The sequence below is a fragment of the Stenella coeruleoalba genome (assembly GCF_951394435.1).
Source record: "Stenella coeruleoalba genome assembly, chromosome: 3".
NCBI classification, from domain to species: domain Eukaryota; kingdom Metazoa; phylum Chordata; class Mammalia; order Artiodactyla; family Delphinidae; genus Stenella; species Stenella coeruleoalba.
The window spans coordinates 35,960,202-35,987,393 of record NC_137148.1 but is presented as its reverse complement, the minus strand read 5'-3'; the positions used below and the strand labels follow the sequence as shown (position 1 = coordinate 35,987,393).

The 27,192-nt window shown below is 36.9% G+C and overlaps 1 protein-coding gene across 2 annotated transcripts in view; it reads left to right on the top strand.

The window, feature by feature from the left end:
• Positions 1–315: 315 nt before the first annotated feature.
• The window catches only part of LOC307184353 (uncharacterized protein C5orf34 homolog), a gene marked incomplete at its 3' end in the record, with an annotated part of 31,097 nt that continues 4,220 nt past the window's right edge, over positions 316–27,192 (top strand). The window contains exons 1-12 of one of the 2 annotated variants that reach the window (XM_079917842.1): positions 316–653; positions 4,158–4,391; positions 4,544–4,633; positions 6,954–7,597; positions 9,685–9,786; positions 13,272–13,395; positions 18,916–19,007; positions 20,184–20,253; positions 20,913–21,083; positions 21,505–21,599; positions 22,952–23,050; positions 26,075–26,115. In XM_079917842.1, the coding sequence (XP_079773968.1) occupies positions 4,197–4,391; positions 4,544–4,633; positions 6,954–7,597; positions 9,685–9,786; positions 13,272–13,395; positions 18,916–19,007; positions 20,184–20,253; positions 20,913–21,083; positions 21,505–21,599; positions 22,952–23,050; positions 26,075–26,115 (1,723 nt within the window). In that variant the 5' untranslated portion in view covers positions 316–653; positions 4,158–4,196. Of the gene's footprint in view, positions 654–4,122; positions 4,392–4,543; positions 4,634–6,953; positions 7,598–9,684; positions 9,787–13,271; positions 13,396–18,915; positions 19,008–20,183; positions 20,254–20,912; positions 21,084–21,504; positions 21,600–22,951; positions 23,051–26,074; positions 26,116–27,192 lie in introns of those variants that run through there. The other variant, XM_079917841.1, reaches the window with a different exon arrangement.

Genomic DNA, 27,192 nt, shown 5'->3' with positions numbered 1-27,192 from the left:
TTTTTTAACAGCTTTATTGACGTATAATTGCTTAGATTATTTAAATAACCATTACTCCACTAAATTATACCTCTGTAGCTACCTCGGATAGACCATCAGAATGCAAGTCCCAACCAGGTTTGAAACAACCAGGTCTGAAACAACCAGGTCAGACCAGCTCCTTGTGGGGTACCGGAAGTAAAAACCGGAGAGGAGCGGACCAGCTTCCGGACTGGGAGCCCCCGCCTCCCCTACTTCCGGTCCCGTCCCCCGATGCGAGCGGAGGGCGCGGTCAGGTCGGGACTTCCGGTGTTCATTTGTAAAGTGGGGCGGCTTTTCTAGGATGCGGGAAGGTTTGAATCGCAGCTGTTTGTCTTCGCTTCCTCTCCGGGGTCAGAGCTGTCGATGCTGCTGCCGCTGCTCCTCCGCTCCTCTGACTCGACGAAAGACCGCCAAATACTCTCCCTGTGGCCTTATTCCTCTCGGTTATGATTGTTTTCTTTCATCGAGAAACATAACTTGCTGGTAATTTGTTAAACTCAAAACAAATTCCTCGAGAAGCAGTCGTGGGCGGGCGCAGACGTTTCTACTCCGACCATTTTGGCAAATTAAAAGCACAAGGGCCGTTGATTGTCCTCATTTCCACGACTTTTCAGCTCAGAACTGCTTGCTGTGTGAGTTTAAGATGTTGGTTGTTGTTTTGATGAGGCTTTTTCTGTAACTAGATAGCGCATTTTGAAAAATGAGGCTCCCGTTTATGTCAAGAACAAACTTGTGGCTTTTTGATCGTTAAATGTACTCGGACGTAATGTGCTGGGTAGTGAAAACACAAACAGGAATAAGACAGTAGAGATGACGCTGGAAATTTAGGTTGGAGCTGGATTATTTTTTTTATGATGCCAAGAACTTTAGACATTTCTACTGTTTCTTGTGTATGCTTGATTCTTTAAATAATCTAAACAACAATTATACCCCAATGAGCTGTTAAAAAAAAAAAGAAAACTTGGCTAAAGATAAAGACCTTTTTCCAGTTGTTATCAGAAAATATGTTTTCCAACTGTGTATCTGCACTTGTTTTTTTCAGAAATAGCAAGTTGATATCATGCATATATATGATACGTATAGCTGCAATATAAATATATTTATTGCCGTTTAACAAGTATGTAGACAAGTGATGTAAAGCGGTTGGTATGGTCGGGTTGTGGAAAGTTACTTGTGAGGGCAGTACTGGAAATGGATTGGAGAGGGGAAAAATTGGATAAGGGTCCCAGACAGTCTACAGGAATGGAGGGGAAAGTTGAGGCCTGAAATAGGAAAAGGAGGAGCCAGATTTATGGGGGAGACTGACAAAATCAACAGGACTTGTTACTTGGATGTAAAGGGAAACACTGAGAAATCAAATATTGCTAACATTGAGATGCCATTAACTCAAATTGCAAATTCAGGAGGAGCAAGAATTTTAAAATTCACTTATATATTCTTATATATTACTTATATATTTATCATTAAAAAAAGTTTATTGCACCCTTATTATTGGCCAAGTATTGTTTTAGGTGCCAGGGATAGAACTGTGAATAAGACAGATGAGGGACCTGCTCTGATTGAGTTTATGTCCTAGTGGGAAAAGACTAAAAGCAAGTAAATAAATAGAACAGTTTTGATAGTAATAGATATTGTGAAGAAAAACGATGAAATGGTTAAAAAGTGATTGGGAGATGGTTGGGAACAACTTTAACTGGTCAAGTTAGGCCTTTGAGGAAGTTAGATATTTGTGCTGAGATATTAACGGTGCCAAAGAACCAGCGATGTGATGAGCCAGGGAAAGGACATGCTAGGCGGAAGGAACAGTGCAAAGGTTCTGACATGTGATACAGCTTTCTTAAAAAAACATTAAAAAGGCCAACGTAGCTAAGTTGTCCTGAACAAGGAGGAGAGGGTTAGGAGATGACATTGGAGAGGTAGGAGATGACATTGAAGAGGTAGATGGGGACAGGTTGTATGGCTTTTATAGGCTGTGGTTAAGAATTTGAGTTTGGGGCTTCCCTGGTGGTGCAGTGGTTAAGAATCCACCTGCCAATGCAGGGGACACGGGTTTGAGCCCTGGTCCGGGAAGATCCCACATGCCAAGGAGCAACTAAGCCCATGCACCGCAACTACTGAGCCTGTGCTCTAGAGCCCGTGAGCCGCAATTACTGAGCCGGTGTGCCACAACTGAAGCCCGCGTGCCTAGAGCCTGTGCTCTGCAACAAGAGAAGCCACTGCAATGAGAAGCCTGCGCACCACAACGAAGAGTAACCCCCGCTCGCTGCAACTAGAGAGAGCCCGTGCACAGCAAAGAAGACCCAATGCAGCCAAAAATAAATAAATAAAATACATTAATTAAAAAAAATTATTCAGGTTTTATCTAAGTGCAAATGTTGGGTTGTAAGTCAAGAAGGGTTAGATCTCATTTTTATTTTAAAAGGTCCCTCTAGCTACCGTTTGTAGACTGGCCTCCAGGGAGTTGAGTGAAAGTGAATTAGGGGGTATTACTGAAGTCTGCTTTTGGTGGGAGTGATTAAGTTCCATTTTTGTCATGTGGAGTTTGATGTATCTGTGGAACAGGGACATGAAGAGAGGTCCTGCAGGCAACTGGAAGCTCTGGAGAGAGGTCAGGTAGATTTGGAAGTTCTCTAGAGAAAGAAAATGATTAAAGTTGTGTGAATTTCCTCAGCAGAGATCATTTAATATTGGTTTAATATTTACTTATATGCTGACATATTCTGCAAAAGATTATAGGCTATATCATATGTAGCTAATTATATACATTGAAAAGGGGTAAGATTTTTTTTAAAAAGCAAGGGTGGGCATAAAAGCAACATGGGTGTATCTAGTAAGAAGAGATGAAATGGGGACTAACTAAGGTCAGGTGCTGATGAATCCTTGATTTGAGAGAATGGTGAAGAAAAGGAATGATTAAACTAAAAAGAGCAATAGATATAGATGGGGTGGTGGAGGAGGGACCATGGCGCACCCCCCACCCTTTTTTTAAAAAAATAAGAGGCAGAGGAAAAGGAAGTTTGGTGCAAGGGAAGATAGACAACATTGTCACACGTTGACCAGTTTAGTAGGGTGAAGACTGAAGTCATTGGGTATAGGAAGATACTGGTAACCGTTGTGAAACAATTTCAGTAGAGAGGTGGAGGAGAAAGCTGGATTGCAATTCATCGAAGATTGTTGGGAGAGAAAGCTGACACTGAGTGGATACTATACCTGAGAAGTTTATTGGTAGGAAATAGAGGTAAACTGGGGAAAGTGGTATCCATGGAAAGCTGTTTTTTTCTGACAGGTGAAACTTTATCACCTGAGTAACAGAAGGAGATGATGTCCTAGAAGGGGATGGAGTTAGTTTTAGAAAGAATCATAAAATTTACTGAGCTCCTACAAGGCAACATTCACACTACTGCCACTGTCATACATGTTGTCTCATTTAATCCTCACAACGATCCTGTTACCCCCGTTTTACAAATAAGGAAACAACCAACCCAGCCAACCTGTGGTTTATAGCTATGAGCTAGTGGAGTTGGAACCCAGCCCTCCATTCCCCTTCTGTCACACCTATATGGAAAGCGTAAGTGAAAATACAGAGACATTTCAGAGGTAAAGAAGAGGAAATTGAATTCAATGAAATAAGGATGAATCTAAGACACTAGCTGGTTAATTAGCTTTCTGAGTCGTGACATGGATCTACTTCCTTAATGCCAGGCTAGGGGCAAGAATCCAGGTGTTCTTTTCCCTTAGGCCTAATAGTTACTTTTGGCCTGCCTTTTACATGTCCTACAAATGATTTGATGTATTCTTTTTGCGAAGATGGAATTTGCTTGTTATTTGAAATGAGATACTGAGCATACAATCTTCAGAAGTTAAACTTCAGATGCTACTAAAGCTACTAAAATGATAAGGGCATTTATAACTTGGTGGGCCATCTCCCTCTCAGTTATCTTCCACATTGAAGTAGAGCCCGTGGGGTTAATGAAGGCATTCAGATCACATAAGCGTGTATAGCAAGATAATCACTTTTCATTCAACAAAAGTAAATGCAATGGCAATTTTGTGTTTTGCTTATGTTCACTTATTTTGATAGAACTTTTGTACATGACGAGAACTATTTGATGCTACTGTATTTCTTATTTCCTCAGCCTTTGCCTTGGAAGGACATTTTAGCCATAGTCACAATAATGGCGGCTGAAGTGCAAATAGTACTTTATGAAGATGACTCAGTGGAGGTACAATATGTTGATGGTTCCAGATTGCAGCTTTCTCCCTGTGGCTCTGAATTTTTATTTGAAAAAGCACCTCCTATTTCAGCACATCCTTTACAACAACCAGAAAGAATTCGCCAAAGGACACACTTTGTTATTAGCACGTACCGAGTAAGTAAAGATGACACAAAAACTACTCTTTTTAATACTAAAATATTGTTGAGGTGGCCAGAATATGGAAAGTAGTTAGTATTCCGGATTACTGTCATTCTAAATTGATTTTCAAATCATTTTTTTAAATTACTTTGTATTTCTTTTTGTAGGAGCAGCTACAGCGAGCCCTAGATTTCCGTAACTCCTTTGCTACTTGCCCTTTTTTATCTGAAAGCATCATACCTTCTGAAAGGAAAATGGTAATATTTTTTAAACTTCATTTTTAAAACAAATATTTGAGGACAAGTAATTACAAACAGGTAGTTTAATATTTAGTCTTTTTCTTCATGACACTTTGAGCATAGACATGTTGCTATAGAACACAGGCCTATATATTTCCACAGACTAGGGTGTTTTGATATTTTGTACATTGAGACACAGAAGTTATATAGTTTCTCTCTCTGCCTTTTTTTTTCCTTTAACATCTTTATTGGAGTATAATTGCTTTACAATGTTGTGTTAGTTTCTGCTGTATAACAAAGTGAATCAGCTATACATATACATATATCCCCATATCCCCTCCCTCTTGCGTCTCCCTCCCACCCTCCCTATCCTACCCCTCTAGGTGGTCGCAAAGCACCGAGCTGATCTCCCTGTGCTAGGCGGCTGCTCCCCACTAGCTATCTATTTTACATTTGGTAGTGTATATATGTCCATGCCACTCTTTCACTTCGTCCCAGCTTACCCTTCCCCCTCCCTGCGTCCTCAAGTCCATTCCCTATGTCTGCATCTTTATTCCTGTCCTGCCCTAGGTTCTTCAGAACCATTTATATGTGTTAGCATATATATGTGTTAGATTCCATATATATTCCATATATATGTGTTAGCATACGGTATTTGTTTTTCTCTTTCTGACTTCACTCTGTATGACCGACTCTAGGTCCATCCACCCCACTACAAATAACTCAATTTTGTTTCTTTTTATGGCTGAGTAATATTCCATTGTATATATGTACCACATCTTCTTTATCCATTCGTCTGTCGATGGACACTTAGGTTGCTTCCATGTCCTGGCTACTGTAAATAGTGCTACCATGAACCTTGGGGTACATGACTCTTTTTTTCTTTTTTTTTTTTTTAATTTATTTTCTTTTTGGCTGCATTGGGTCTTTGTTGCTGAGCGCGGACATTCTCTAGTTGTGGCGAGTGGGGGCTATTCTTTGTTGCGGTGCGCAGGCTTCTCATTGCAGTGCCTTCTCTTGTTGCAGAGCATGGGCTCTAGGCGCATGGGCTTCAGTAGTTGTGGCACGTGGGCTCAGTAGTTGTGGTTTACGGGCTCTAGAGCACAAGCTCAGTAGTTGTGGCGCATGGGCTTAGTTGCTCCGCGGCATGTGGGATCTTTCCAGACCAGGGCTCGAACCCGTGTTCCCTGCGTTGGCAGGTGGATTCTTAACCACTGCGCCACCTGGGAAGCCCTGTGCCACACTTTAGATTCCACATGTATGTGATATCATATGGTATTTGTCTTTCCCTTTCTGACTTACTTCACTTAGTACAGTAATCTCTAGTTGTATCCATGTTGCTGCAAATGGTATGAATACTTCCCTTAATTTTAGCACACTAACATCTGTACACATAGATAGCACTGTAAATTTACCAGGCTTTCTTGACAGTAGTTTTCGTAAATCTAAGGTTTTATATAAATGGAAGGTGAAATGTGTAAATTGGCAAAAGCTTAACTGATTAAAAGACTGTTATGTGACACTTGCCATTTTTATCTTATATGAAAAGATGCAACAGGCACTGTTACCTGTTATGAATCTGTTTGCTGTTGGTCCAGATCAGTTTACCTTTGAGTAATTCGGTTTTTTTAAATGTTACCCTTTAAGGCACCCAGAATTTAGTGTGTGCTGTACCTGGCGCTATGTAGGACGAGTACCTTATACATGTTATCCTATTTAGTCCATGTGATAATCCTTTGAGGTAGCATTTCCCAAATGCTGTTCAATAATTTCAGTACCATTTATTAAATATGTAATTCGCCCTTTCCCCCCTTGTTTTGAAAACCTTATGTTATCGTATGTAACATTTTGAGATACGGTTGAGTCTGTTTCTGTGTTCTCTAAATCGTTCTGTCAGTGATTGTTATGCTGGTTCCATACCATTTAGGTTATGATTGCTTTTCATACAGTAGTGCTGGTCTTCCCTCATTTATATTCTTTTTCAGAGTAGACTTTTGGAGAGGGGCTGCAAATCTATTTATCTCTGATGCAGTGTACACTTTAAATCAAAATACGTTTAACATTAAATATAACCAAGATGATTTTTCTTTTCTGTCCTTTTTGTCAGAGTGTGTGTGTGTGTGTGTGTGTGTGTTTTATGTCTACTTTTCTAAGAAATAATCTTAACAATATCAAGTGCTCTCTGGAAAACCATATATAGGCTGACATTTTTCATTCTTTCTAGGTAGTAGAACACAAAACTTTAAGAGCTTTCTTAAGTAATATGTAAGTATCAAATGTATGGAAAAAATTGGACTGTTAACAGAAAATACCATCCCTTTTTCTCCCCTCAACTCAGCGTATCTTCACTGACATCTCAGAAGTAAGATGGCCCGATCTTGATACTGATGGTGGCATGATATGTATGCAGAGTGACACCGTGAAGATATCATCTTTAGACGGTCACGCATACCTTTGCCTGCCCAAATCTCAGCATGAATTTACAGTACATTTTTTGTGTAAAGTAAGCCAGAAGCCAGACTCATCTATAGTACTGTCAGAAAAAAATAATAAAGCCAAAAAGGACAAACTAGTTGAAAAAGCTGGCAAAATCTGTACATATGGAAGTTTTTCAGGACAGAGACTGAAGAATAAAGAAAATGAACTTTATTATCAGATCACGAAATCCAAAGAACCTTTAGAGAAGAGTTGTGTAAATGGAACTGAAGGGAGGGAGGCACTGTCTTCACCTGGGACAAAAGACACGTGTGTATACACGTGGGTAAAGCAGTGCTGGTCAGTGGCCTCCTGTCCGGAGGAATGGGAATATCCTTTGTCTTTAGCACTTCGTTTTCATAATAAAATCAGCAATATGTCTGGAACTGATGCAGATATCACCCAGAAGAGAATTTTAACTTCTGACGTTTCTGAGGAAAGAGGAAAAGAAGTTTCTGTTCTTCCCAGGGCCCTGTTACTAAGCTGTCCTGTCCCACACCTGCACAGGTAATGGAAGAATGACTTATTTGTCCTAATGCTTTTGTCAGAACCAGACCTACCTAAGGATCATTTTTCTTTCGGAATCATCTGATACCATTCATAAGGAAAGTTCAGTTGATCTAAAACTTTGCTTGTAACGGATAGTAAATAATGTCCCCGGCTAATGTGTTGCTTATATTTCTTACTTCACATCCATGCATTGGATGTTGGTGGAAGGCTGACTACACTGGGTACTTTGTTAAGCATGGAGACTGTAGAGATGAAGAGTCCCTGCTTTCTAGGAGCTTAGGGTCTAGTAAGGGTCACTATCACTGAAAAGATTATTAAAGTGTGGTAAGTGACGGCACAGAGCTCTGTGGGAGCGAGCCCTGGGAAGCATCTGCTGCTGCTCAGTGGAACCTGTTAGTTCTGTTGCTGGAGCATGGACCTGACGTGTGTGATCATGGGTTCTTTCTTTCATACATAGCCTCAGAGGACACCCTTGTCTTTGGTTAACTGACTGTAAATATGTCCATCTTCAACAGGGATAAACATGGAGAGGCTTCTGGCTGGCTAGGTACAGACCTTTTACCTTCACTAAGAAATGAATAGCCTCATGGTTATAGATTTGTAACATGACTCTGTATAAGTAGTGTAGTAATAATGATAGTAGCTAACACAGAGCACTTACTTTGTGCCAGGCATGGTTATACTTTACCTATTTTGTCCTCATAGTAACCCTATGAGGTAGGTACTATTACCAACCCCATTTTGTAGAGGAACTTGAGACACAGAAATGTTGAATAACTCAAGCACAGTCTCACACCTAGTGCTTGTAGAATTGGGATATGATCCCAGGCAGTCTTCTGAGTACATATTTGTTATTGGAAACAAAAAATGGGAATGATTTTTAGCCTTGTCATGATTATGTAGTTAGAATTGGGAATTCCGGTATTATAAGTACACATCAAAAGAGATTTATGCTTCTAAATTAACAGTTTTTCAATAACTTGCCACTGGCCTTGATTGAAATCCATTATCCTTAGGCATGGCTTAACAGGCCTTCTGTTATATGGTCTTTTCGTGGGTCTGTAATCCTCACCACTCTTGCCCTTGCTTTCTCTACTCTTGCTAAACTGGACTTCTTGCGGTCCATAGAATTCTTGCCCAAGCTTTCTTTTACCACGGCACCTACTCTTTCCATGCCAGGAACACTCCTTTTATCTCTCTCAGCTCGCTAACTTATGCTCATTTTCAGGTCTTAGCATAAATAAGCCTTTCTTCCTTAGGGTCATTATTCTGAAGTCCCTAGATTGGATTAGGCTCTATACAATCCCATAGCATACAGTAATTCTCTCTTCTTTATGTTCAGTATCTAATACTTTATGTCCCTGCTAGATAGAATCTCCACTGAGGGCAGGGACCATGTCTGCTTTCTTGGGTGTCATATCCATAGTGTGTATTGCACAGTGCCTGGATCACCATAGATATTTCAGTAAATATTTATTGTTTGAATCCTAAATTTTAAAGGTTAGTGAAACTTAAAATTATGTATTTATGCTGAGATTCAATAATGAGATTATTAAAAATACTAAGAAAAATACATGGAAAAATAAGATTACAATTGACTCTTGGACAACACGGATTTGAACTGTGTGGGTCCACTTATACACAGGTTTTTTCAATAAATATAGTGCTGTATTTTTATTTTTCAGATCTTTAAATGAACTAAGTATGGGGGGAAAGTTGGTGTTCGATTAGAGATCACAATTTGGGGAATCAACAGAACTAGGGTTTGAGTGCTGATTTTATCCAAACTGTTTCAGCTTCCTGCCCTTGGGTGAGTCATTTATAAACTCCTTTGTTTTTGAGGCAGAGATAACAGTACTCAGTTTTCTACTGCACTGGGGTTAGTGCCCCCAACCCCCATGTTGTTCAAGGGTCAACTGTAGTTTTAAATTTCATTAATGCACTTTCATATTAATTTTTACTTTTCTTTGATCTAATGACTTAAGCAAGAAATAAATCTTACTACAGTAGCACTGTTCTGTTCACTTCTAAAGGTAATTATGTTAGGCAACCAGAATTAATAGCTTGTATTTTGTCCTTCACAGGTGGGAGTTTTGTGATTCACTTTCACAGAGACAGTTTGTTGAAGAAGAATATTCCTATCCTGAACTAGTGAAAGTGGTTTGGTACAAGGGTATTACCTATAGGTAAGGCACTTGTGTTGCATTTGGAGCTATTTAGCAATGTCACAGAGGGTATAGGACTACCCTTGTGGATAGACTCCCCCGTGAGTACAGTTTTGCCTGGGGCCACCATTCTCCTGTGTTTGGCCCTGAGTTTTACAGATCTCTATGTGTACTAATAAAATTTAAATTAAATTAAATTTAAATTTAATTAAAACTGAATAAAATTTAATTAATAATTTTATTAGTCCACATAGATGTCTTGTGACTAATTCACATTAACCATATTCACAAGATTTTTGTGACAACTCCAAAGCCAATGAGGAATTAGTTTTGCTTGTGAATGAAATATTTTGCCAGTTATTTAGGATACCCCTTCCAAGCAATAGGGGATCTAGTCATCTGAATTAGTCATGTCAGAAGGATGCCTGTTGAGCATGGAATTAGAGGAGAAGTTAGCTAGCCTAGAAGAGATTTCAGCCACCATTCATGCCACAGATATTCACTGAATGTCTCCTCTGTGTCTGCACTATTCTATTGAATTATCCCTATTCTACCACATAGTATACCTCGCTAGTGACTGGAATACTAGTGTTGGCTAGATTCAGAGTTTCACTTCTGTAAATAATGCTAGAAGAGATCTGTGAAATTTTTGTTCTTTGGGGTCTCCTTTTCCTGCATGAAAACCACCCCTTTCTCTTTTTTTTTTGTTTGTTTTTATTTGTTACTTTTATTTAAAAAATTTTTTTATTGAAGTATAGTTGATTTACAATGTTGTGTTAGTTTCAGGTGTACAGCAAAGTGATTCAGTTATACATATATATGTATGTGTGTGTATATATATATGTATGTGTGTGTGTATGTATATACATATATTCTTTTTCAGGTTCTTTTCCCTTAGAGATTATTACAAAATATTGAGTATAATTCTCTGTGCTATACAGTAGGTCCCTGTTGGTTATCTATTTTTTATATAGTAGTGTGTATATGTTAATCCCAAACTCCCAGTTTATCCCTCCTGCCCTTTCCCCTTTGGTAACCACAAGTTTCTTTTCTATGTCTGTGGGTCTATTTCCGTTTTACAAATAAATTCATTTGTTTTGTTTTGTTTTTTAAGATTCCACATGTAAGTGATATCATACGATACTTGTCTTTCTCTGTCTGGCTTACTTCACTTAGTATGATAATCTCTGGGTCCATCCATGTTGCTGCAAATGGCATTATTTCATTCTTTTTTAAGGCCAAGTGGTATTCCATTGTATATTATACCACATCTTCTTTATCCATTCATCTGTCAACGGACATTTAGGTTGCTACTGTGTCTTGGCTATTGTAAATAGTGCTGCTGTGAACATTGGGGTGCATGTATCTTTTCGAATTAGAGATTTCATCTTTTCTGGATATGTACCCAGGAGTGGGACTGCTGGATCATATGGTAACTCTATTTTTAGTTTTTTAAGGAACCTCCATACTATTCTCCATAGTGGCTACACCAATTTACATTCCCACCAACAGTGTAGGAGGGTTCCCTTTTCTCCACATCCTCACCAACATTTGTTATTTGTGATCTTTTTGATGATGGCCATTCTGACTGGTGTGAGGCGATACCGCATTGTAGGGTTTTTGTTTGTTTGTTTTGCAGTATGCGGGCCTCTCACTGTTGTGGCCTCTCCCGTTGCGGAGCACAGGCTCCGGACGCGCAGGCTCAGCGGCCATGGCTCATGGGCCCAGCCGCTCTGTGGCATGTGGGATCTTCCTGGACCAGGGCACAAACCCGTGTCCCCTGCATCGGCAGGCGGACTCTCAACCACTGCGCCACCAGGGAAGCACCCTCATTGTAGTTTTGATTTGTATTTCTCTAATAATTAGCAATGTTGAGCAGTTTTTCATGTGCCTGTTGGCCATCTGTATGTCTTCTTTGGAGAAATGTCTATTTAGATCTTCTGCCCATTTTTTAATTGGGTTGTTTGTTTTTTTGATATTGAGCTGTGTGAGCTGTTTATATATTTTGGAAATTAATCCCCGGTCAGTAGCATCATTTGCAGATATATTCTCCCAGTCCATAGGTTGACTTTTCGTTTTGTTTATGGTTTCCTTTGCTGTGCAAAAGCTTTTAAGTTTAATTAGGTTTAGAGAAACTTAGAGAAATTAAAGAAACAATTCCATTTACCATCACATCAAAAAGAATAAAATACCTAGGAATAAACCTACCTAAGGAGACAAAAGACCTGTACTCCGAAAACTGTAAGACACTGATGAAAGAAATTGAAGACGACACAAACAGATGGAAAGATATACCGTGTTCTTGGATTGGAAACATCGACATTGTTAGAATGACTATACTACCCAAGGCAATCTACAGATTCATTGCAATCCCTATCAAATTACCAATGGCATTTTTCACAGAACTTGAACAAAAAAATCTTAAAATTTGTATGGAGACACGAAAGACCCCAAATAGCCAAAGTAATCTTGAGAAAGAAAAATGGAGCTGGAAGAATCAGGCTCCCTGACTTCAGACTATACTACAAAGCTACAGTAATCAAAGTAGTATGGTACTGGCACAAAAACAGACATATAGATCAATGGAATAGGATAGAAAGCGCAGAAATAAATCCATGCACCTCTGGTCAATTAATCTATGACAAAGGAGGCAAGAGTACATAATGGAGAAAAGACAGTCTCTTCAATAAGTGGTGCTGGGAAAACTGGACAGCTACATGTAAAAGAATGAAATTAGAACATTCTCTAACACTATATACAAAAATAAACTCAAAGTGGATTAAAGACTTAAATGTAAGACTGGAAACCATAAAACTCCTAGAGGAAAATATAGGCAGAACACTCCAAAGAGTGTTCAAAAGATAAGTTGCAGTGATATCTTTTTGGATCTGTCTCCTAGAGTAATGGAAATAAAAACAAAAATAAACAAATGAGACCTAAACCCACCCCCTTCTGACAATATGTTCTTCATATATGTTTCGATAAAATTGACTTGGCTTAAGTTTTTATAAATTATATACCCAATACCTTGACTGTACCTGGCTGCTCCAGGTACAGTCACCTTCTCTTAGGGGTGGCTCCTTTTACACATGGCTAACCTCATCCATCAGGTATTGATTCTACTAGTTTCATTTTTACAGAATAATATTATTTTTAGGCTCTGGAGTTGTCATATTTAACTCCTATGCAGTGGGCATTGCTTTGATGACTATAATGTACCAGCCACTGTGAGTGGCAGTGGGATACCAGGATGATAAGACAAGATGCCTGACTTCTAGAAGTTGAGCTTAGTTGAAATAGATACATTAACCAATTCTGGGTGTTCTGTTTATTTTTTTCAAAAAAATTAATTTAGCTGGTTGATGTGCAGAGTATGAAATTATCCGTTTTTTTTAGATAGGCAAAAAAACCCCTCATACTACCTTTTTTTTTAATATGATTGCCATCATCTATATGTTAATCTCAATGAGAAAAATATTTTTTTAATGATTATTTCTTTTCCTTAGACTTACCCACAAAAATATGAACTCAATAGAGGTTTATCCTGGAGATGGATCTGTTTTCAAATCAGAAGGAGCTTATTTGGGAAACTATTTTATATATTATTCCATTCAAGAAGGATCAGAAGAGGTAAGTTGACAATGAGGTCTCAGCTCAAGAAGATTTTTGGTACATGGCTGTTTATAAATAATTCTGAATATATATATATATATATATATATATATATATGGGAAATTTGATCTTCTATAAAATTTCTTGCTACTACTTCTTAGTCTAGAGAATTAATATAATCTTACTGCCAGCATTGGCACAGTAATTACTAACTGCCTTATTTTTGCTGTATTCTCATCCAGTATTCTGTCATCCATTTGCCTAAGCAGTTTGTTTTTAAATCAGAAATTAAATTTCTTCTGTCATAGAATTTATCAATAGGAAACACTAAAACCAGCAATATTATTTGGAATCAGTATACTTCTTTGAATTAATATTTGCATATTAAAAAGCACATTCTTTTCTCTCCACATACAAGTGCTTGCATATATAAAACACCTCTTAACTCCTAAATCTTCATATACAATTAGAACATTGAACAGGATCATTCTGTTGTTGAAAACAGTGAAACATAACATGATCTATTTAATATATCAGACCAAAATGTAATCATGTGGAAATTTTGTTGATAGTCTAAATTTGCTTGTTCCCAGTCTGACATTTGAAATCCACCCTTTTATAGGGATTACTGTAGTATCACACAGCTTTGCTTCGCAGGATGGAACATAATACGTTTTCTTTCTCTATTACAGAGTATTTGAGTGATAAGATTATCACGGTTGCTAGGAAGAAGACTTAAAACTAGAGCAGATTTTTTTTTAACTAGGGAAAATTTCAAACATATGCAAAAGCAGAAAGACTGGCGTAACAGACCTTCATGTACCCATTACCCAGCTTGTTCCATCTATACTTCCCACTGCCCCCTCCACTTCCTATTTATTTTTAAGTAAATCCCAAGTATCATTTTATTCATAAATATTTTAGCATATATTAGAGCAGATTCCCTGCTGAAGTCTATTTGTAGGAAAGTATTTATTCAATAAATATTAATTGAACATTCATAGGCAGGCACTCTGTTAAGCACTGGGTAAAGATGAAGCGTTCTTGCAGTCAAGAGTTCACAGTCTAGTAGTCAGTCAGTCAGGCAAACAGGCAAATGAGATGAAAGCATGACCAGTAGTGTGTGTGTGTGTGTGTGTGCGCGCACGCACGTGTGTAGTGCATGAGATGATTCAGTAAACAGGCAAATAGAATGGGTATGCATATACATCCACACTACTGACTGCTATGTATCGAGAGTTCAAACAACTACAAGGCAAATACAGAACATCTTCCTGGAGCTTCAGTTTTACTCAAAGGTGTCGTGGGGAGGGGGTGATAATTTTTATACTGAAGCAAACGTATCACATGTGCTTTGGAGATAAAACAAAACTTCCAGACAAGTTAGCTGTGCCTTGTGGTGGGCTGCTGTGGGCCTCACACACTCAGACCCCAGGGAGCAGCACATTCATTCTTCTCTGTCCACTTGAGTGAAAAGATTTAGAAACAATTTGCTTTCTTTGGGGAGTAAAATTGTTTGCTCCTTACTTTAGCCCATATTCCAAAATAAATTCCAGGTGGATTAAAGGGCTAAATGTAAGAAACCAAACTTAATATTTATTAAAAGAAAATAGGACAGTGTTTATAGTGTTGTGATAGGGAAGGCCTTCTTAAGTACAATACACAAAACCAGAAGGCATAAAGGAAAGTTTGATCAGCTTGAAATTTTTAAATGTATGTTAAATTTTAAATATTTAACTTCTGTTAAATTAGATAAAGTAAAAAAGACAAAGGCCTGGAAGAAAATATTGTACACTATAAATCATTAATAAAAAGACCAGAAAAAAACCTAACAGAAAAATGAGCAAAGGATAAGAATGATTATGCCATGTAACCCATAGTATTTGAAAACATGTTCAGCTTTACTACTTGCATCAAAGAAATGCAGATTAAAATAACAATGATATAATATTTTTCACTCATCAAATTGTCAAAAGGTTGATAATATCTACTGCCAGCAAGGGTATGGGGGAAAGGGGTGCTTTCATAGTGTTGATTGGAGTATAAATTGATTCAGCCTTCATGAAGGCCAACTTGATAATACCAAGTAACATTGGCTAGAAATTCTGCTTCTAAGGTATCTATCCTAGAAAACTATGAGCACATATATACAAAGAAGCATGGCCAAGGATGTGGACTGTGGTCTTGTTTGTAGTAGTGAAAAACTGGAAGTAATCTAAATGTTCATCAGTAGAAAATGGTGAAATAAGCTGTGGTGATCAGGTCATGGGAATGTTGGAAGCAGTTTAAAAGAATGAGGAAGATGTAGACACATAGAAAGACAGATACTGAAAGATCTCCAAAATGCTGTTGAGTGAAAAAAAAGTTGCATGAGAAGATGTACAATGATATCTTCTGTGTAAAGAACAAAAAACAAACCCCAAACCCAATTATATTACTGTATATAATACACGTGTAAATGCACAGGGAAAGATCTGGGCAGATAAAAACTAAACTGAAGTGGTTACTTTTGGGGAGGAATCTGGGATTTTGTGAGGGAGGAAGAGTCGGGAGGGGCTGAAATCTTATATTTTTGAACTCTTCCCCCCCCGCAAAATGTAGTAATGTATCATTGCTTGTATAATTAAAAATTGAAAGAGGAAAGATTGACAGGGACTGACAGTGCTTCCATAGAGATAAACGCTTGGTGCTTTGGGTCCACATAAGGAAGGGTACCTGACCCTGTTTGGGAGGCTCCAGGAAAGCCTTCTGGAGGAAGACATGGCAGGAGGAGTTATGCAAAAGAGGGATGGATGTTAGAGGAGCATATAGCTAAGGGAACACTGTTCTTGCTCAACTCTTTGCATGGCTGGCCTTTTGTCATTAGAATTTCTATTTCAATGCCACCTCCTCAAGGAAGCTTTTCCTGACTATCCACCTTAAAGAAGCTACCTATGACACTCCCTATCAAGGTACCCTCCTCTTTTTTTCTTCTTGGCATTTAGTACTTTGTGACATTTTCATATTGATCAGTGTTTGTTTACTAACTAACCCACCTAGAGGTAAGCCTTGTCTTGTTCAACACACTATTTTGCTAGTGCATAGAACAGTAGATAAATGTCATCTAACTGGAGGCAAGAGTCTGGGGCCAGTATGGAATGTTGAAGGAAATGAAAATGCTGTGGTAGGCTGTAGTAGACTAAAACAGAGGTAGAATGGTGGGGGATATGTCCACAGAAGAGATTAGACCAAGTTGAGCCAGTTCACTAATGGAGCATGAGAAACCCTATTGCTTTTGGAGAGCCACTGAAGGATTTAAGTAGGGAAGTGACATCATATTTTTGTTAGGTCTTTTCAGAGGAAGATGAACTGAGATGGGGAAGCAGTGGCACTTCAAGCTGTAGAACCAGTTAAAAGACATGTATAGTAGTGCAGAGAAGGAAGTATTAGGGCCAGGCAGTGGTAATGAGAATGGAAAGATAAGAATGGACCCAAGAAATATTAAGGAGACAGAACTAATGACTGAACGGGATATTGGGGATGGGGAAGGAGTTGAAAATGATGCCAAGTTATTGAATTAATCAATGAGTGGTGGTACCAGGCACTGGATTAAACCAAAAAAATTTTTAAACCGAAAGTGTATTGATGATGGCATTTTTTGAACTTACCAAGAGATTTCCATAAAAGATTTAAATTCTATTATAGTTCAGTCCCATCTGCCTGATAGTAATTGAAAGAAACTCTTAATTGTAAGATGCATCTTTATTTCAGAGAGGTTAAATTGTGAAAAATAAGCATTTTAGAATTGATGAAATTAGGCAGTGGAAAAAGACAAGAACCTTCGAGGGACTCAGTATCCGATAGAGAAGGACATAAATAATTAAGGTGTGATATTTTGAGTGCCTACCATGTAACTTAGCCCACTGTGCTCATAAATGCTGAGGATACAGAGGTCAGCAAAACAGATTCAGCCCCTACCTTCACGAAGCTCCATTCTAGCAGAGAAGACCAACATTAAGTATAAAACATTAAATTGCAATTGTAATGGAAACCAAGAAGCAGGAATAGAGGTTTTCTGTGCTTGTAGACATAACTAGGGGATTTCACCTAGCGTATGGGACCTCCTTAATGGCTTCCCTGATGCTGAAGGAAAAGTAGGAGTTAGTCAGACAAAGGGAGGCGATGGAGGGAGGGAGCTGAGTTCTAGGAAGAGGGAATAACATGTAATGATTGACATACCAGAGGTAAATATGAAGTAGGAGGGAGGGAAAAAAATGCAGATTTTGAAGGGAAGGTAATTTCATTTTGACATGTTGAAGTTGAAATGTCTTTGTAATATCCGGTAGAGATTTAGATATTCAAGTCTACAGTCCAGGATAAAAGAGGAGAGATTATTTTTTGAGTACCATACTATAGACTAAATTCTGTCCCAGTTGCTTTATATATGTATTATTTTATTAATCCTCGGGACAATGTGGATGGTAGGTAGTATCCCCATTTCATAGGTTGTAGGCACTGAGACTTAACACAGGTTTGTATAACCTGCCCATCATTATAGTAGTAACAGGCACACCTGTGATTTGAATCCAGCTCCGACTTTGAAGCTTATTTTCTCTCACTGATGGTAGAGTATGGGCAACACTCTCTTGTGGTTCAATTCAGACCTCTACTACTACTTAGCCCTCAAGCCTCAGTTTCCTTATCTAAAAAATAGACATTAATATTTCATATCTCTCAGGATTATTTTGAGGAGTAAATGAGATAATCCTTTGTAAACTACATAGCATAGCACCTAGCACATAGTAGCATCTGTTTAATAAATGTTAGTTGTTGCTGTTGTGATATTTATTATGCACACAGTTTTGGACCCTCCTGGGATTACCCAAGAAGAAACAGGAAATCAGAAGAGAAGGCTGGAGACAGAGTCCTGGTAAACGCTAGCATGAAAGAGTCTCAGAAAGAGGAAATTCAGAGGGAATAACAAAACAACATTTTTTTCTAATTCAAGAAGTTGAGCAAAAAAAAAAAAAAAAAAAAAAAAAAAAGAAGTTGAGCTTGTAAATAATAATACTGTCTTACACAAACTAGCAATTGTTCTTCCATTAATAAAATACAACAAAACGATATAGCCATTCAATTAAAATAGTAATTAAAACAGTTTTTTAAGCCTATTTAGCCGCCGCCTTCTTTTTTTTTTTTTCTGTCTAAAGGGAAAAAGGGGCTTATGGTAGGTTTCTTGTTAATGCACAGGGAAATTAGTTTGTTAATTTGAGTACAGCAAAGATTTAAATTGAGCAGTAAGTTATAGGCTATTAGAATGTAATTTTTGAGTAGGATAACTTTTGATAGGAGGAATTCTAGACTTTAAAAAAAAAAGGGAAAATGGAAAAACATCATAAAATACCTTTTAAAGTTACCTTTTATGGGCTGTTGATTAACTTAAAATAACTGCTTGCCTTTTCACTGTATAAATACATATTTTAAGGAAAAAAAGTAGCTAAGTAATAATGGCCAAAATTTATTATTGAATCTTTTTTAAAATTTTAAACTAATTTTCAGAGAGAAGAGAAAACTTATTCAGTAAATAACCTTCCTCCAGATAGACCAGGAAGTCCATTTTCTGTTTGTTCTCTAATTAAACAGGCAACCAGGTAAGTGCTTCACGTTCAACTGAATCAAGTGTTATGTGTCTGAGAAACTTGATACATTTTCTAGTGGTTTGGATGAGATTAAGAATTGGTGGGTACAGTGGAAATGTCTTTAGTAAAATCTGTCAACTTTTCTGGTCTCATCATTTATAAAATAAAGTGATCACAATGTCATTATAAGAGTACTTCTTGGCATTTCCCTGGTGGTCCAGTGGCTACCACACTCCCAATGCAGGGGGGCCCGGGTTCGATCCCTGGTCAGGGAACTGGATCCCACGTGTTGCAACTAAGAGTTTGCATGCCACAACTAAAAAATCCTGCATGCCGCAGCTAAAGATCCCACATACCACAACAAAAATCCCTTGTGCCACAACCAAGACCCGGCACAGCCAAATAAATAAATAAAGATTAAAACAACAGCAACAACAAAATCCCAATTATTTAAAAAAAAAAAGTACTTCTGGCTTTGAAATTTGAAGTTAAATATGGAGAAACATCCACATATGGCAAGCAACTGCTGGAAGAAAATAAGTGCCTTTTCTCTAGGTAAGTGTGGCATCATTATTGTTCCTTGGAATCAAGTTGAAGATTTAATGATACATTTGAATTTTCATACTTCTTTATTATCCTAGGAGTAATAACGATTTCTGAGAATGAACAGAAGGTGAACTGTAGTTTGGTTCTTTGGTTCATATGTTTTTTAATTCATTAATCAGTCTGTGGCACTGAGAGGAATGAAAGTGGATTGTTGAATTAAATTATTTGTTTTATAAACTTATGTTTAAGCAACTTCTAAAGTAGATTTGAAGGAGCAGAACTGGTCATTTGATTTTCTAGGGACAGTTGATTCACATCCCCACCACTCTTAGACTATGCTAAACCTTTCAGGTGCTGTGAATCTGTCACTTCTTAAAAAGGAGCAAATTCTGAAAATCCTCTCCATTTGGAGTCATTTCATTGCTAAAAATTAGAGGAATAACCTTAATTATGTAAGATTAGCACAAAGGGAAGCAACAGTAGTAGTTCCCTTCTAGGGGCTTAAGGAAGAAAGAGGTCCAAACGTATTTTTGTGGAAACGAGTTACTTGCCTAAAATGTTGTATAGCAGTGAGAATGGGTTGCTAGAATTGGAAAATGACATTATTTGCAAATGTTTAAGTAGTATTTTTCTTGTTCACAGAATTCTTCAGCATTGTGCCAAGATGAAGCTTTCTTTAAGCCATAACTATCATATATGCTGCTGGAAAATGGTATCTTAAATTATTTTAAAAGCAAGATATTTTTAATTGCTTTATTATTTGTATACATACATATAAGTTCAAATTACTTTCATCTAAGTCATGTGAGAAAGTCTTTGTAATATTAATACTGGTTTATTTAAAAAATCCATTTAATAGATAAACACTGCAAAACTGGGCTTTTATGTTACACTTTTACTGTATATAGTTTGTTGTTTCTTTTTTCTTAGAGGGGTAGGACAGGGGAATTGATTGGATTTGAAGTATGTGAAAACATAGTTATTTTGAAACATATTACAGTATTCATTCTATTTCCATAATTGTAAAAGTAAATTTTTTTTAATGCTGACTTGGAGGAAGTGATTCTCAGACCTTGATTTCTGTATCTATACTGCTTTGATTATAAACCTATATGTTGCTGTAGTTCCTAATCTTTGTCCATTTTCTATGTAAAGTTCAGCAGAATGGTGACTTTCCAAAGGTATTAGTACTTAATCTGCTTACAATAGACTCTTTTGGGTAGCCACTTCTGGAAAAGTCAAAACATCCATAAGGGTTCTACAATATTCAACTTCTGAATGAGAATCTGAAGTTGCCTCAGTGTTCATTAATCATTTCAATCTTATTAGTGGATAACTGTCTTTCCTGCTATTTTTATTTTCTGGTTTTAGGTACCTGGGATAAATGATAGCAATATACTGCCTTTGCTTTTGAGAGAATCGTTCATACCCAACGTGGGAAGATTTCTTGCATACTCTGATGACAAAGTACATGCTGTCTTTTTAGATGGCATTACTCTAACCCTGAATTGGAATTTCAGCTCTCTTATTGAAAAGAGACAGGTAATTATACTTCAGACTGAAATCTATTTTTTATTTATTTATTTTTAATCTGTGGAAATAGAAAATGAAGTACCACAGTATCTCTATTTTTTGAAGTATAAAATCTGTCAAGAGGCTTTACTGATCTCATTGGATTTCCTAGCAGAAATCAGAAAGATGTGACAAATCGTCATTTTTATAAATGTAACTCATTATAGAGAGAGGGACTAGTATTTTTGTTCTTTTGATAATTATCTATATAAGGGTGGTGGTTAAATAATACCCATATCCCATGTAAAACAAAACTTTTAAGTTAGTCAAAATAAAGTGTTAATGATTCGTCTACTTCTTTTTTTTTTTTTAACTGAAAATTAATTAAAAAGAAGGTTTTGTTTTTCAGTTCTAGAATACTAAAACTTTCCTTTCCTCCTTGCTTCTTAAGGTAAATCGAGGTCTCAATTTATGTTGGTGTAAGTTAACTTTTCCTGATGGACAAAATCAGTTAATTCAGATTCAACACCCTGGACCATATGAAAGGTACTGGAAAGCAATTAAAAAAATAATTTCATGTTAGTAAACAACTTCCTTTTAGAGAGGAAGCATAAAAACATTATTTAAATGTTGTATATATTTTTAGTTTTTCCATGTGGAAAATGCATAAAGTCATTTCAGCAGGTTTCAGTAGCTGCATTGTTTTTGTTTTTGTTTTTGTTTTTTTGGCCATACCGTGTGGCTTGTGGGATCTTAGTTCCCCGACTGGTGATCAAACTCACGCCCCCTGTAGTGGAAGCGCAGAGTCTTAACCACTGGACCTCCAGGGAATTCCTCAGCAGGTTTCAGGGTTTACAGTTATATTGGTCTCTAGCATAACTAAATAGATCAGGTCAGCTTTAATCATTTCCATTTGTATTCTAGTGATTTTTCAAAAGAAATGTGTTATAGATATAACTGGCTTGCTGTGGAGGTTGGACTGTGGTCAGCTGTGTTAACCAGTTAACTAATTAATCCCCTAACCAATTTAAACTAAGGCTTACAGCCACAAATAACTAAACTTATGTATTATTTCTGTAAAGTGAAATAAAACAAACTATCTAACGATTATTCTTAAAATGGAGAAGATTCTTGAGATCAGCTTTTTATGAATATACTTTTTCTCTTTTGGCTTATGTAATTTGTTATAATAATCATTCTCTTTGTGATGTTCTTGACATGTTAGTGATTTTACTTGAGGATGTTCACAAAACAATTGCTTTTTTTACCTCTTGAATTTATTTTTCTGTTGGGAGTTATTGCATTTTGGTTTAAATGCTCCAACATTCATTGCTAGTTTGAATAATTTGCCTCAAAAGATAGTGTCTGTTTAGCAAACATTAACTATTTATTTCAGCCAGTCACTCCAAATCATTCGTTTTATTGAACTTGATACTTGTTTTGTGTGTTTGATGAGTTATATGTAATTCTGGATGTGTGTGTGTGTGCATTAACAGGTGTGTTCTGGTTTAAATTTTAGAAAGCAAATGCTCACTTAGTCTTGTGTGTAAAGACATTTTCATGATAAAATTTAATGAAATTCATTTTACTTTGAAAAACTAAAAGGAGAATTTAGGTATTAGAACTTTGAATGAAATCCAAGTGTTAACCTGTGTTCTGATTCTTAAATCTCATCTTTATTAATCATATATGTGAGTAAATCATCTTATTCCTGATGAATGAGAAAAACTTGCTTTTTCTTTTTCCAATGAAAACGATTTAAAAATTGCCCTACTTTAGAATTTTTTCTTTATTCTTTTTTCCCAAACCGTCTTAATGATTTTTCCAATTTTTAAATGCTTTTATAAATATTCTACAAGTTCGTTTTTCAAATATCTGTCTTAATGTATTCAATCTAGATATGTGACAACAGTAATATCATGGTGCAGAAGACTGACCCAGACTAGTCAGAAAGAAATGCCTACACATCCTTCATCTTCTGTTCCGGAAGAAAACTGGTATTTGTATTTATTTTAAACTTAATCTGTGTAGAAGAGCCAAGTAATCCTCAAAAATTAAAATGTTAAAAGGTAAACTGACTCTTTTTCCCAAAAAAACTTTCTCTTAGTTAAATATATTTAACTCCTATGATGTTTTGATAGCTTAAATCTTGAAAATACCTTTAATTGGATATCTCATTTATTACCTTTCATCATAGTATATTTCATCTGAAGATTTGAAAACTTCATATCAAAATGGGTGACTCTTTTAGTGTAATAAATTCATCCTGAAAACTTTATGGAAAAATTTAGAGGATATATATTTTTTTTATCTTAGTAATATTAAAGGAAATAAAATGTTGACTAACATAACAAGCTTTCAGGAAAAGTTGATTTTTAAATAATGTCTATTATATTAATTGCCTCCCCCAAATTAATTGATAAATCAACAAATAAAGCAAGATTTCAGTCCCTCCTGTGTGCCTTTCAGTGTGTAGGGGACTAGAACTGGGCTCCGAAGGAATATTTAGGGAAATTAAGACATTTTAGGGAGGAAGCAAGGGCAGAGGTAAAAAAGGGTATTTTGGCTTGTGGAGATAGTAAGAAGTTAGTTTTTATGGAGCAGACACTTACCTGCTTGGGTGTAGTGTGACTCTGATGGATAGGAATAGACCTTGTAATCAATAGAGGAGTTCAGACTTCATAGAATTACAAGTTCCTATATGGAAAAATGACAGGAAGAAAGAGCCTTAGGAAGGTTAGTGTCACTGCAAGAGTATAATCTGATTATATTGGAAAAGAAGGATATCAGGAACAATTTAGGAAGCTTTAAATTAAAGTAAGTTGTAAGAGGACTTACCTGGTGGTCCAGCTGTTAAGACTCCGAACTCTCAATGCAGGGGGCCCAGATTGGATCCCTGGTCAGGGAACTAGATCCCACATGCCGTAACTAAGAGCCCACATGCTGCAGCTAAAGATCCTGCGTGCCGCAACTAAGACCTGGCACAGCCAAATAAATAAATAAAAAGAATAAAGTAAGCTGTAAGGTGTCTTAGTGCATGGTGCATGGTGAAAAAATATATATACAATAAGCTTGATTCTTATCACCTTTTCCTAAGTTACTTAGAGAAAGAGGTACAATCAAATCAGTAGATGTTATTTGAATATCCAGATATCTTAAGGATTCAGCTTTCCAGGTCCCGCTCTTCAGCTACAGTTTAGGAGCAGAAAAGTTGCCTTAATAGCTAGCAAAAAACATAGTTGGGAAGAAAGGGAAATTGTACATGGCTATAAAATTGGTTACTTCATCATTGCTCAGCTGGCAAAGTTTGTAAAATGCTAGGCTTTTTATGTGAAAGCTTAGAAGAGGATAACTGTCAAGACAAACTGAGAAGTGAGGGGGTAAGAGAAGTACAGATTGGTGAAAGCAGCTATGGGTGGAAGCAACGCGGAGCAGAGGGGAGACAGGAATTGAGGAGTGGGGAGGGGAGATACAGCACTTGAACAGCTCCATTCCCCTCCCAAAGCCTAAGACATCTCCACAGAATCAGATGATTCTTGTTTTCTTGTCAAAGTGGATAGGTTGAAGGGAGAGAAGAGATCGCATAATAAACAGTTACCTAAATTGTATTTCAGCTGTAAACATAATATACAGCTACCTAAATTGTATTTCAATATTTTATTTCCAACTCACCCTATATTATTAGCTTACTCGTTCAACTTTTTAATAGGAATGCTTGTCAAAAAATAGTACAGGAGATATTTTATAAGACGTTGGTTTATCATATGAGTGACAGCATTAAAGGTAGTTTGTACGGTTCTGGGTGTACCCAGAAAATGTGTCTCATGTTTAAAAAAGGCAGGGGGAGTGTGTTTTGCAATGATGAAGAGTCGGCGGGTTTTGGAGTAAGTCACATCCAGGTTTTTACTACGGATGCTTAAAATGATGAAAGGTCTCTTTTATTCTCCGTTCATAGGCTGTAGTACAAGGAAAGAGTGCAGGCTGATGAGGTGCATGTGGTCCATTGTGTATGGTCCATTGTCTGCCAGTAAAGCAGACAAGTCGTATACCCTATTGTGAGCTGTGAAAAGACTTTTCTAGTGACTTGAATAAAGAGATGTTTTAGCATGAATGTCCTCATTAATTTTGCAAAGCTAGTCCAGTTACACTATTTTCTAGTTGTGTGCCACTGCTCATATTTCATCTAGTGATGAGGGAAAACACAAAGAACACACACGTAAGAGGTTCTGCTGGATTTGTGTACATTTAGCCTTCTATCCCACACCAGTTGCCCCAATATCTGTTTCTGTGGAACATGGTAAGGGCTGATGTTCATATATTAACCCTTCAAGTCAAGAAGAGAATGTTTAGTATACTGTGCTTAAGAAAACAGTGAAATGGTAGTCTATTCCAGAAGAAATTTAATAGAAAGTAGTCATTATGTTTTGACACCTAATTCAGTCGTATAAAAAGTTGGCCCTGGAGACCGTCCATTCCCTAAGAGTTCCATATAAATGAGGTCTTAACTATATGTGTAAGATCCCTTCTCCTCCAAAGAAACTATCTAGGTATGAAGATCAGAAAATTAAATAGTTCAAGAGAAAGCATTACAAAGAAGTTTATGATTAATTAACATACTGCTGTAGGAATTCAAAGGAGAGAGTATTTCTTTCATAGAAGTGATGAGATTTTAGTAGGTTTTTAAAGTTTTAGTAAACCTTGAGGAGGAAAGTAGAAGATATGCCATGTCAGTACTGAGTTGTAGCAGGAAGGCTCATTACCTTCAAACCTCAATACTTAATTCAGAAGTCCTGGAGGTGGAGGACTTTTATTCACTTGCCTTACTCATGAAAGGCACTCAGTAAGCATCAGTTGAATCAAGGTGATTTGTTGCTAAATAAAGCCAATATAAAGAGAATTCTTAACCTCTAGGTTCTTATGTCAAAAATTCTAACCTTTATGAAAAAAAATTAAGTATGCTCATTTGAAATATTGTGGATATAAAAGAATCAGACAACTAGCATGAGGTTTTTTTTGCACAGGTCTGTGGCTTCTGAACTTGAAAAGATACAGAAGTTTAACTGTATCCTTTAAACAGAATGTATTGTCCTGCATAATTTCTCTCTTTCCATTGTAGGCTTAATTCATGACTCTACTTTATATTAATCCATACTTATATATTACAGAGCTTTATTGAATAATATTTAAGATTGTAATTTAAGATGTATCTTGTCTATAGGAGGTACATCATGTTAGCATTTGTACTTTTCATTGGGTTTAACTCAGCAAAGGACAGTGAACTGGGGTTAAAATGTCCTATGGAGACTTTCACACTTATATAATTATATTCTAAATTATAACTGAGAACTATCTCTGACTTCTTTCTTTTTTTAAATTTGTAGGATTTTTATATACTATTATTTGTAAAAAAATTTCAGCTTTATTGAGGTATAATTGAAAAAATTATAAGATACTTAAATAGTATATCATAGTGACCTGACACACATACACATTGTGAAAGGATCACCCTATCTTGTTAATTAACACATATATCACTTCACATATCTATCTTCCTCCTCTCCTCTACCTCACCAACCCTCCCGGGGTAGATGGTGGTGAGAACATCTGATTTCCACCCTCCCAACAAACCTCAGTCATACAACACAGTGTTATCAGCTACAGTCACCATGTTATACATTAGATCCTCAGACCTTATTCATCTTATAGCTGAGAGTTCATATGCTTTTACCAACCTCTCCCTCTTTCCCCACCCCCAGCCCCTGGCAACTACCAGTCTACATTCTGTTTCCATGAGTTTGACTTTTTAAAAAATTCCACATATGAGTGACACCATGTATTTGTCTTTCTCTGTCTAGCTTAGTTCACTTAGCAAAATGCCGTCAAGGTCCATCCGTGTTGTTGCAAATGTCAGAATTTCCTTCTTTCTCATGGCTGAGTAGTATTCCATTGTGTGTATATATATGTACCACATCTTCTTTATCCATTCATCCAACAACTTAGGTTGTCTCCATATCTTGGCTATTGTGAAAAATGCTGCAGTGAACAAAAGAGTACAGCTATCTCTTCAATAGACTGTTTTCATTTCTTTTTTTTTGTTTTTGTTTTTGTTTTTTTTGCAGTACGTGGGCCTCTCACTGTT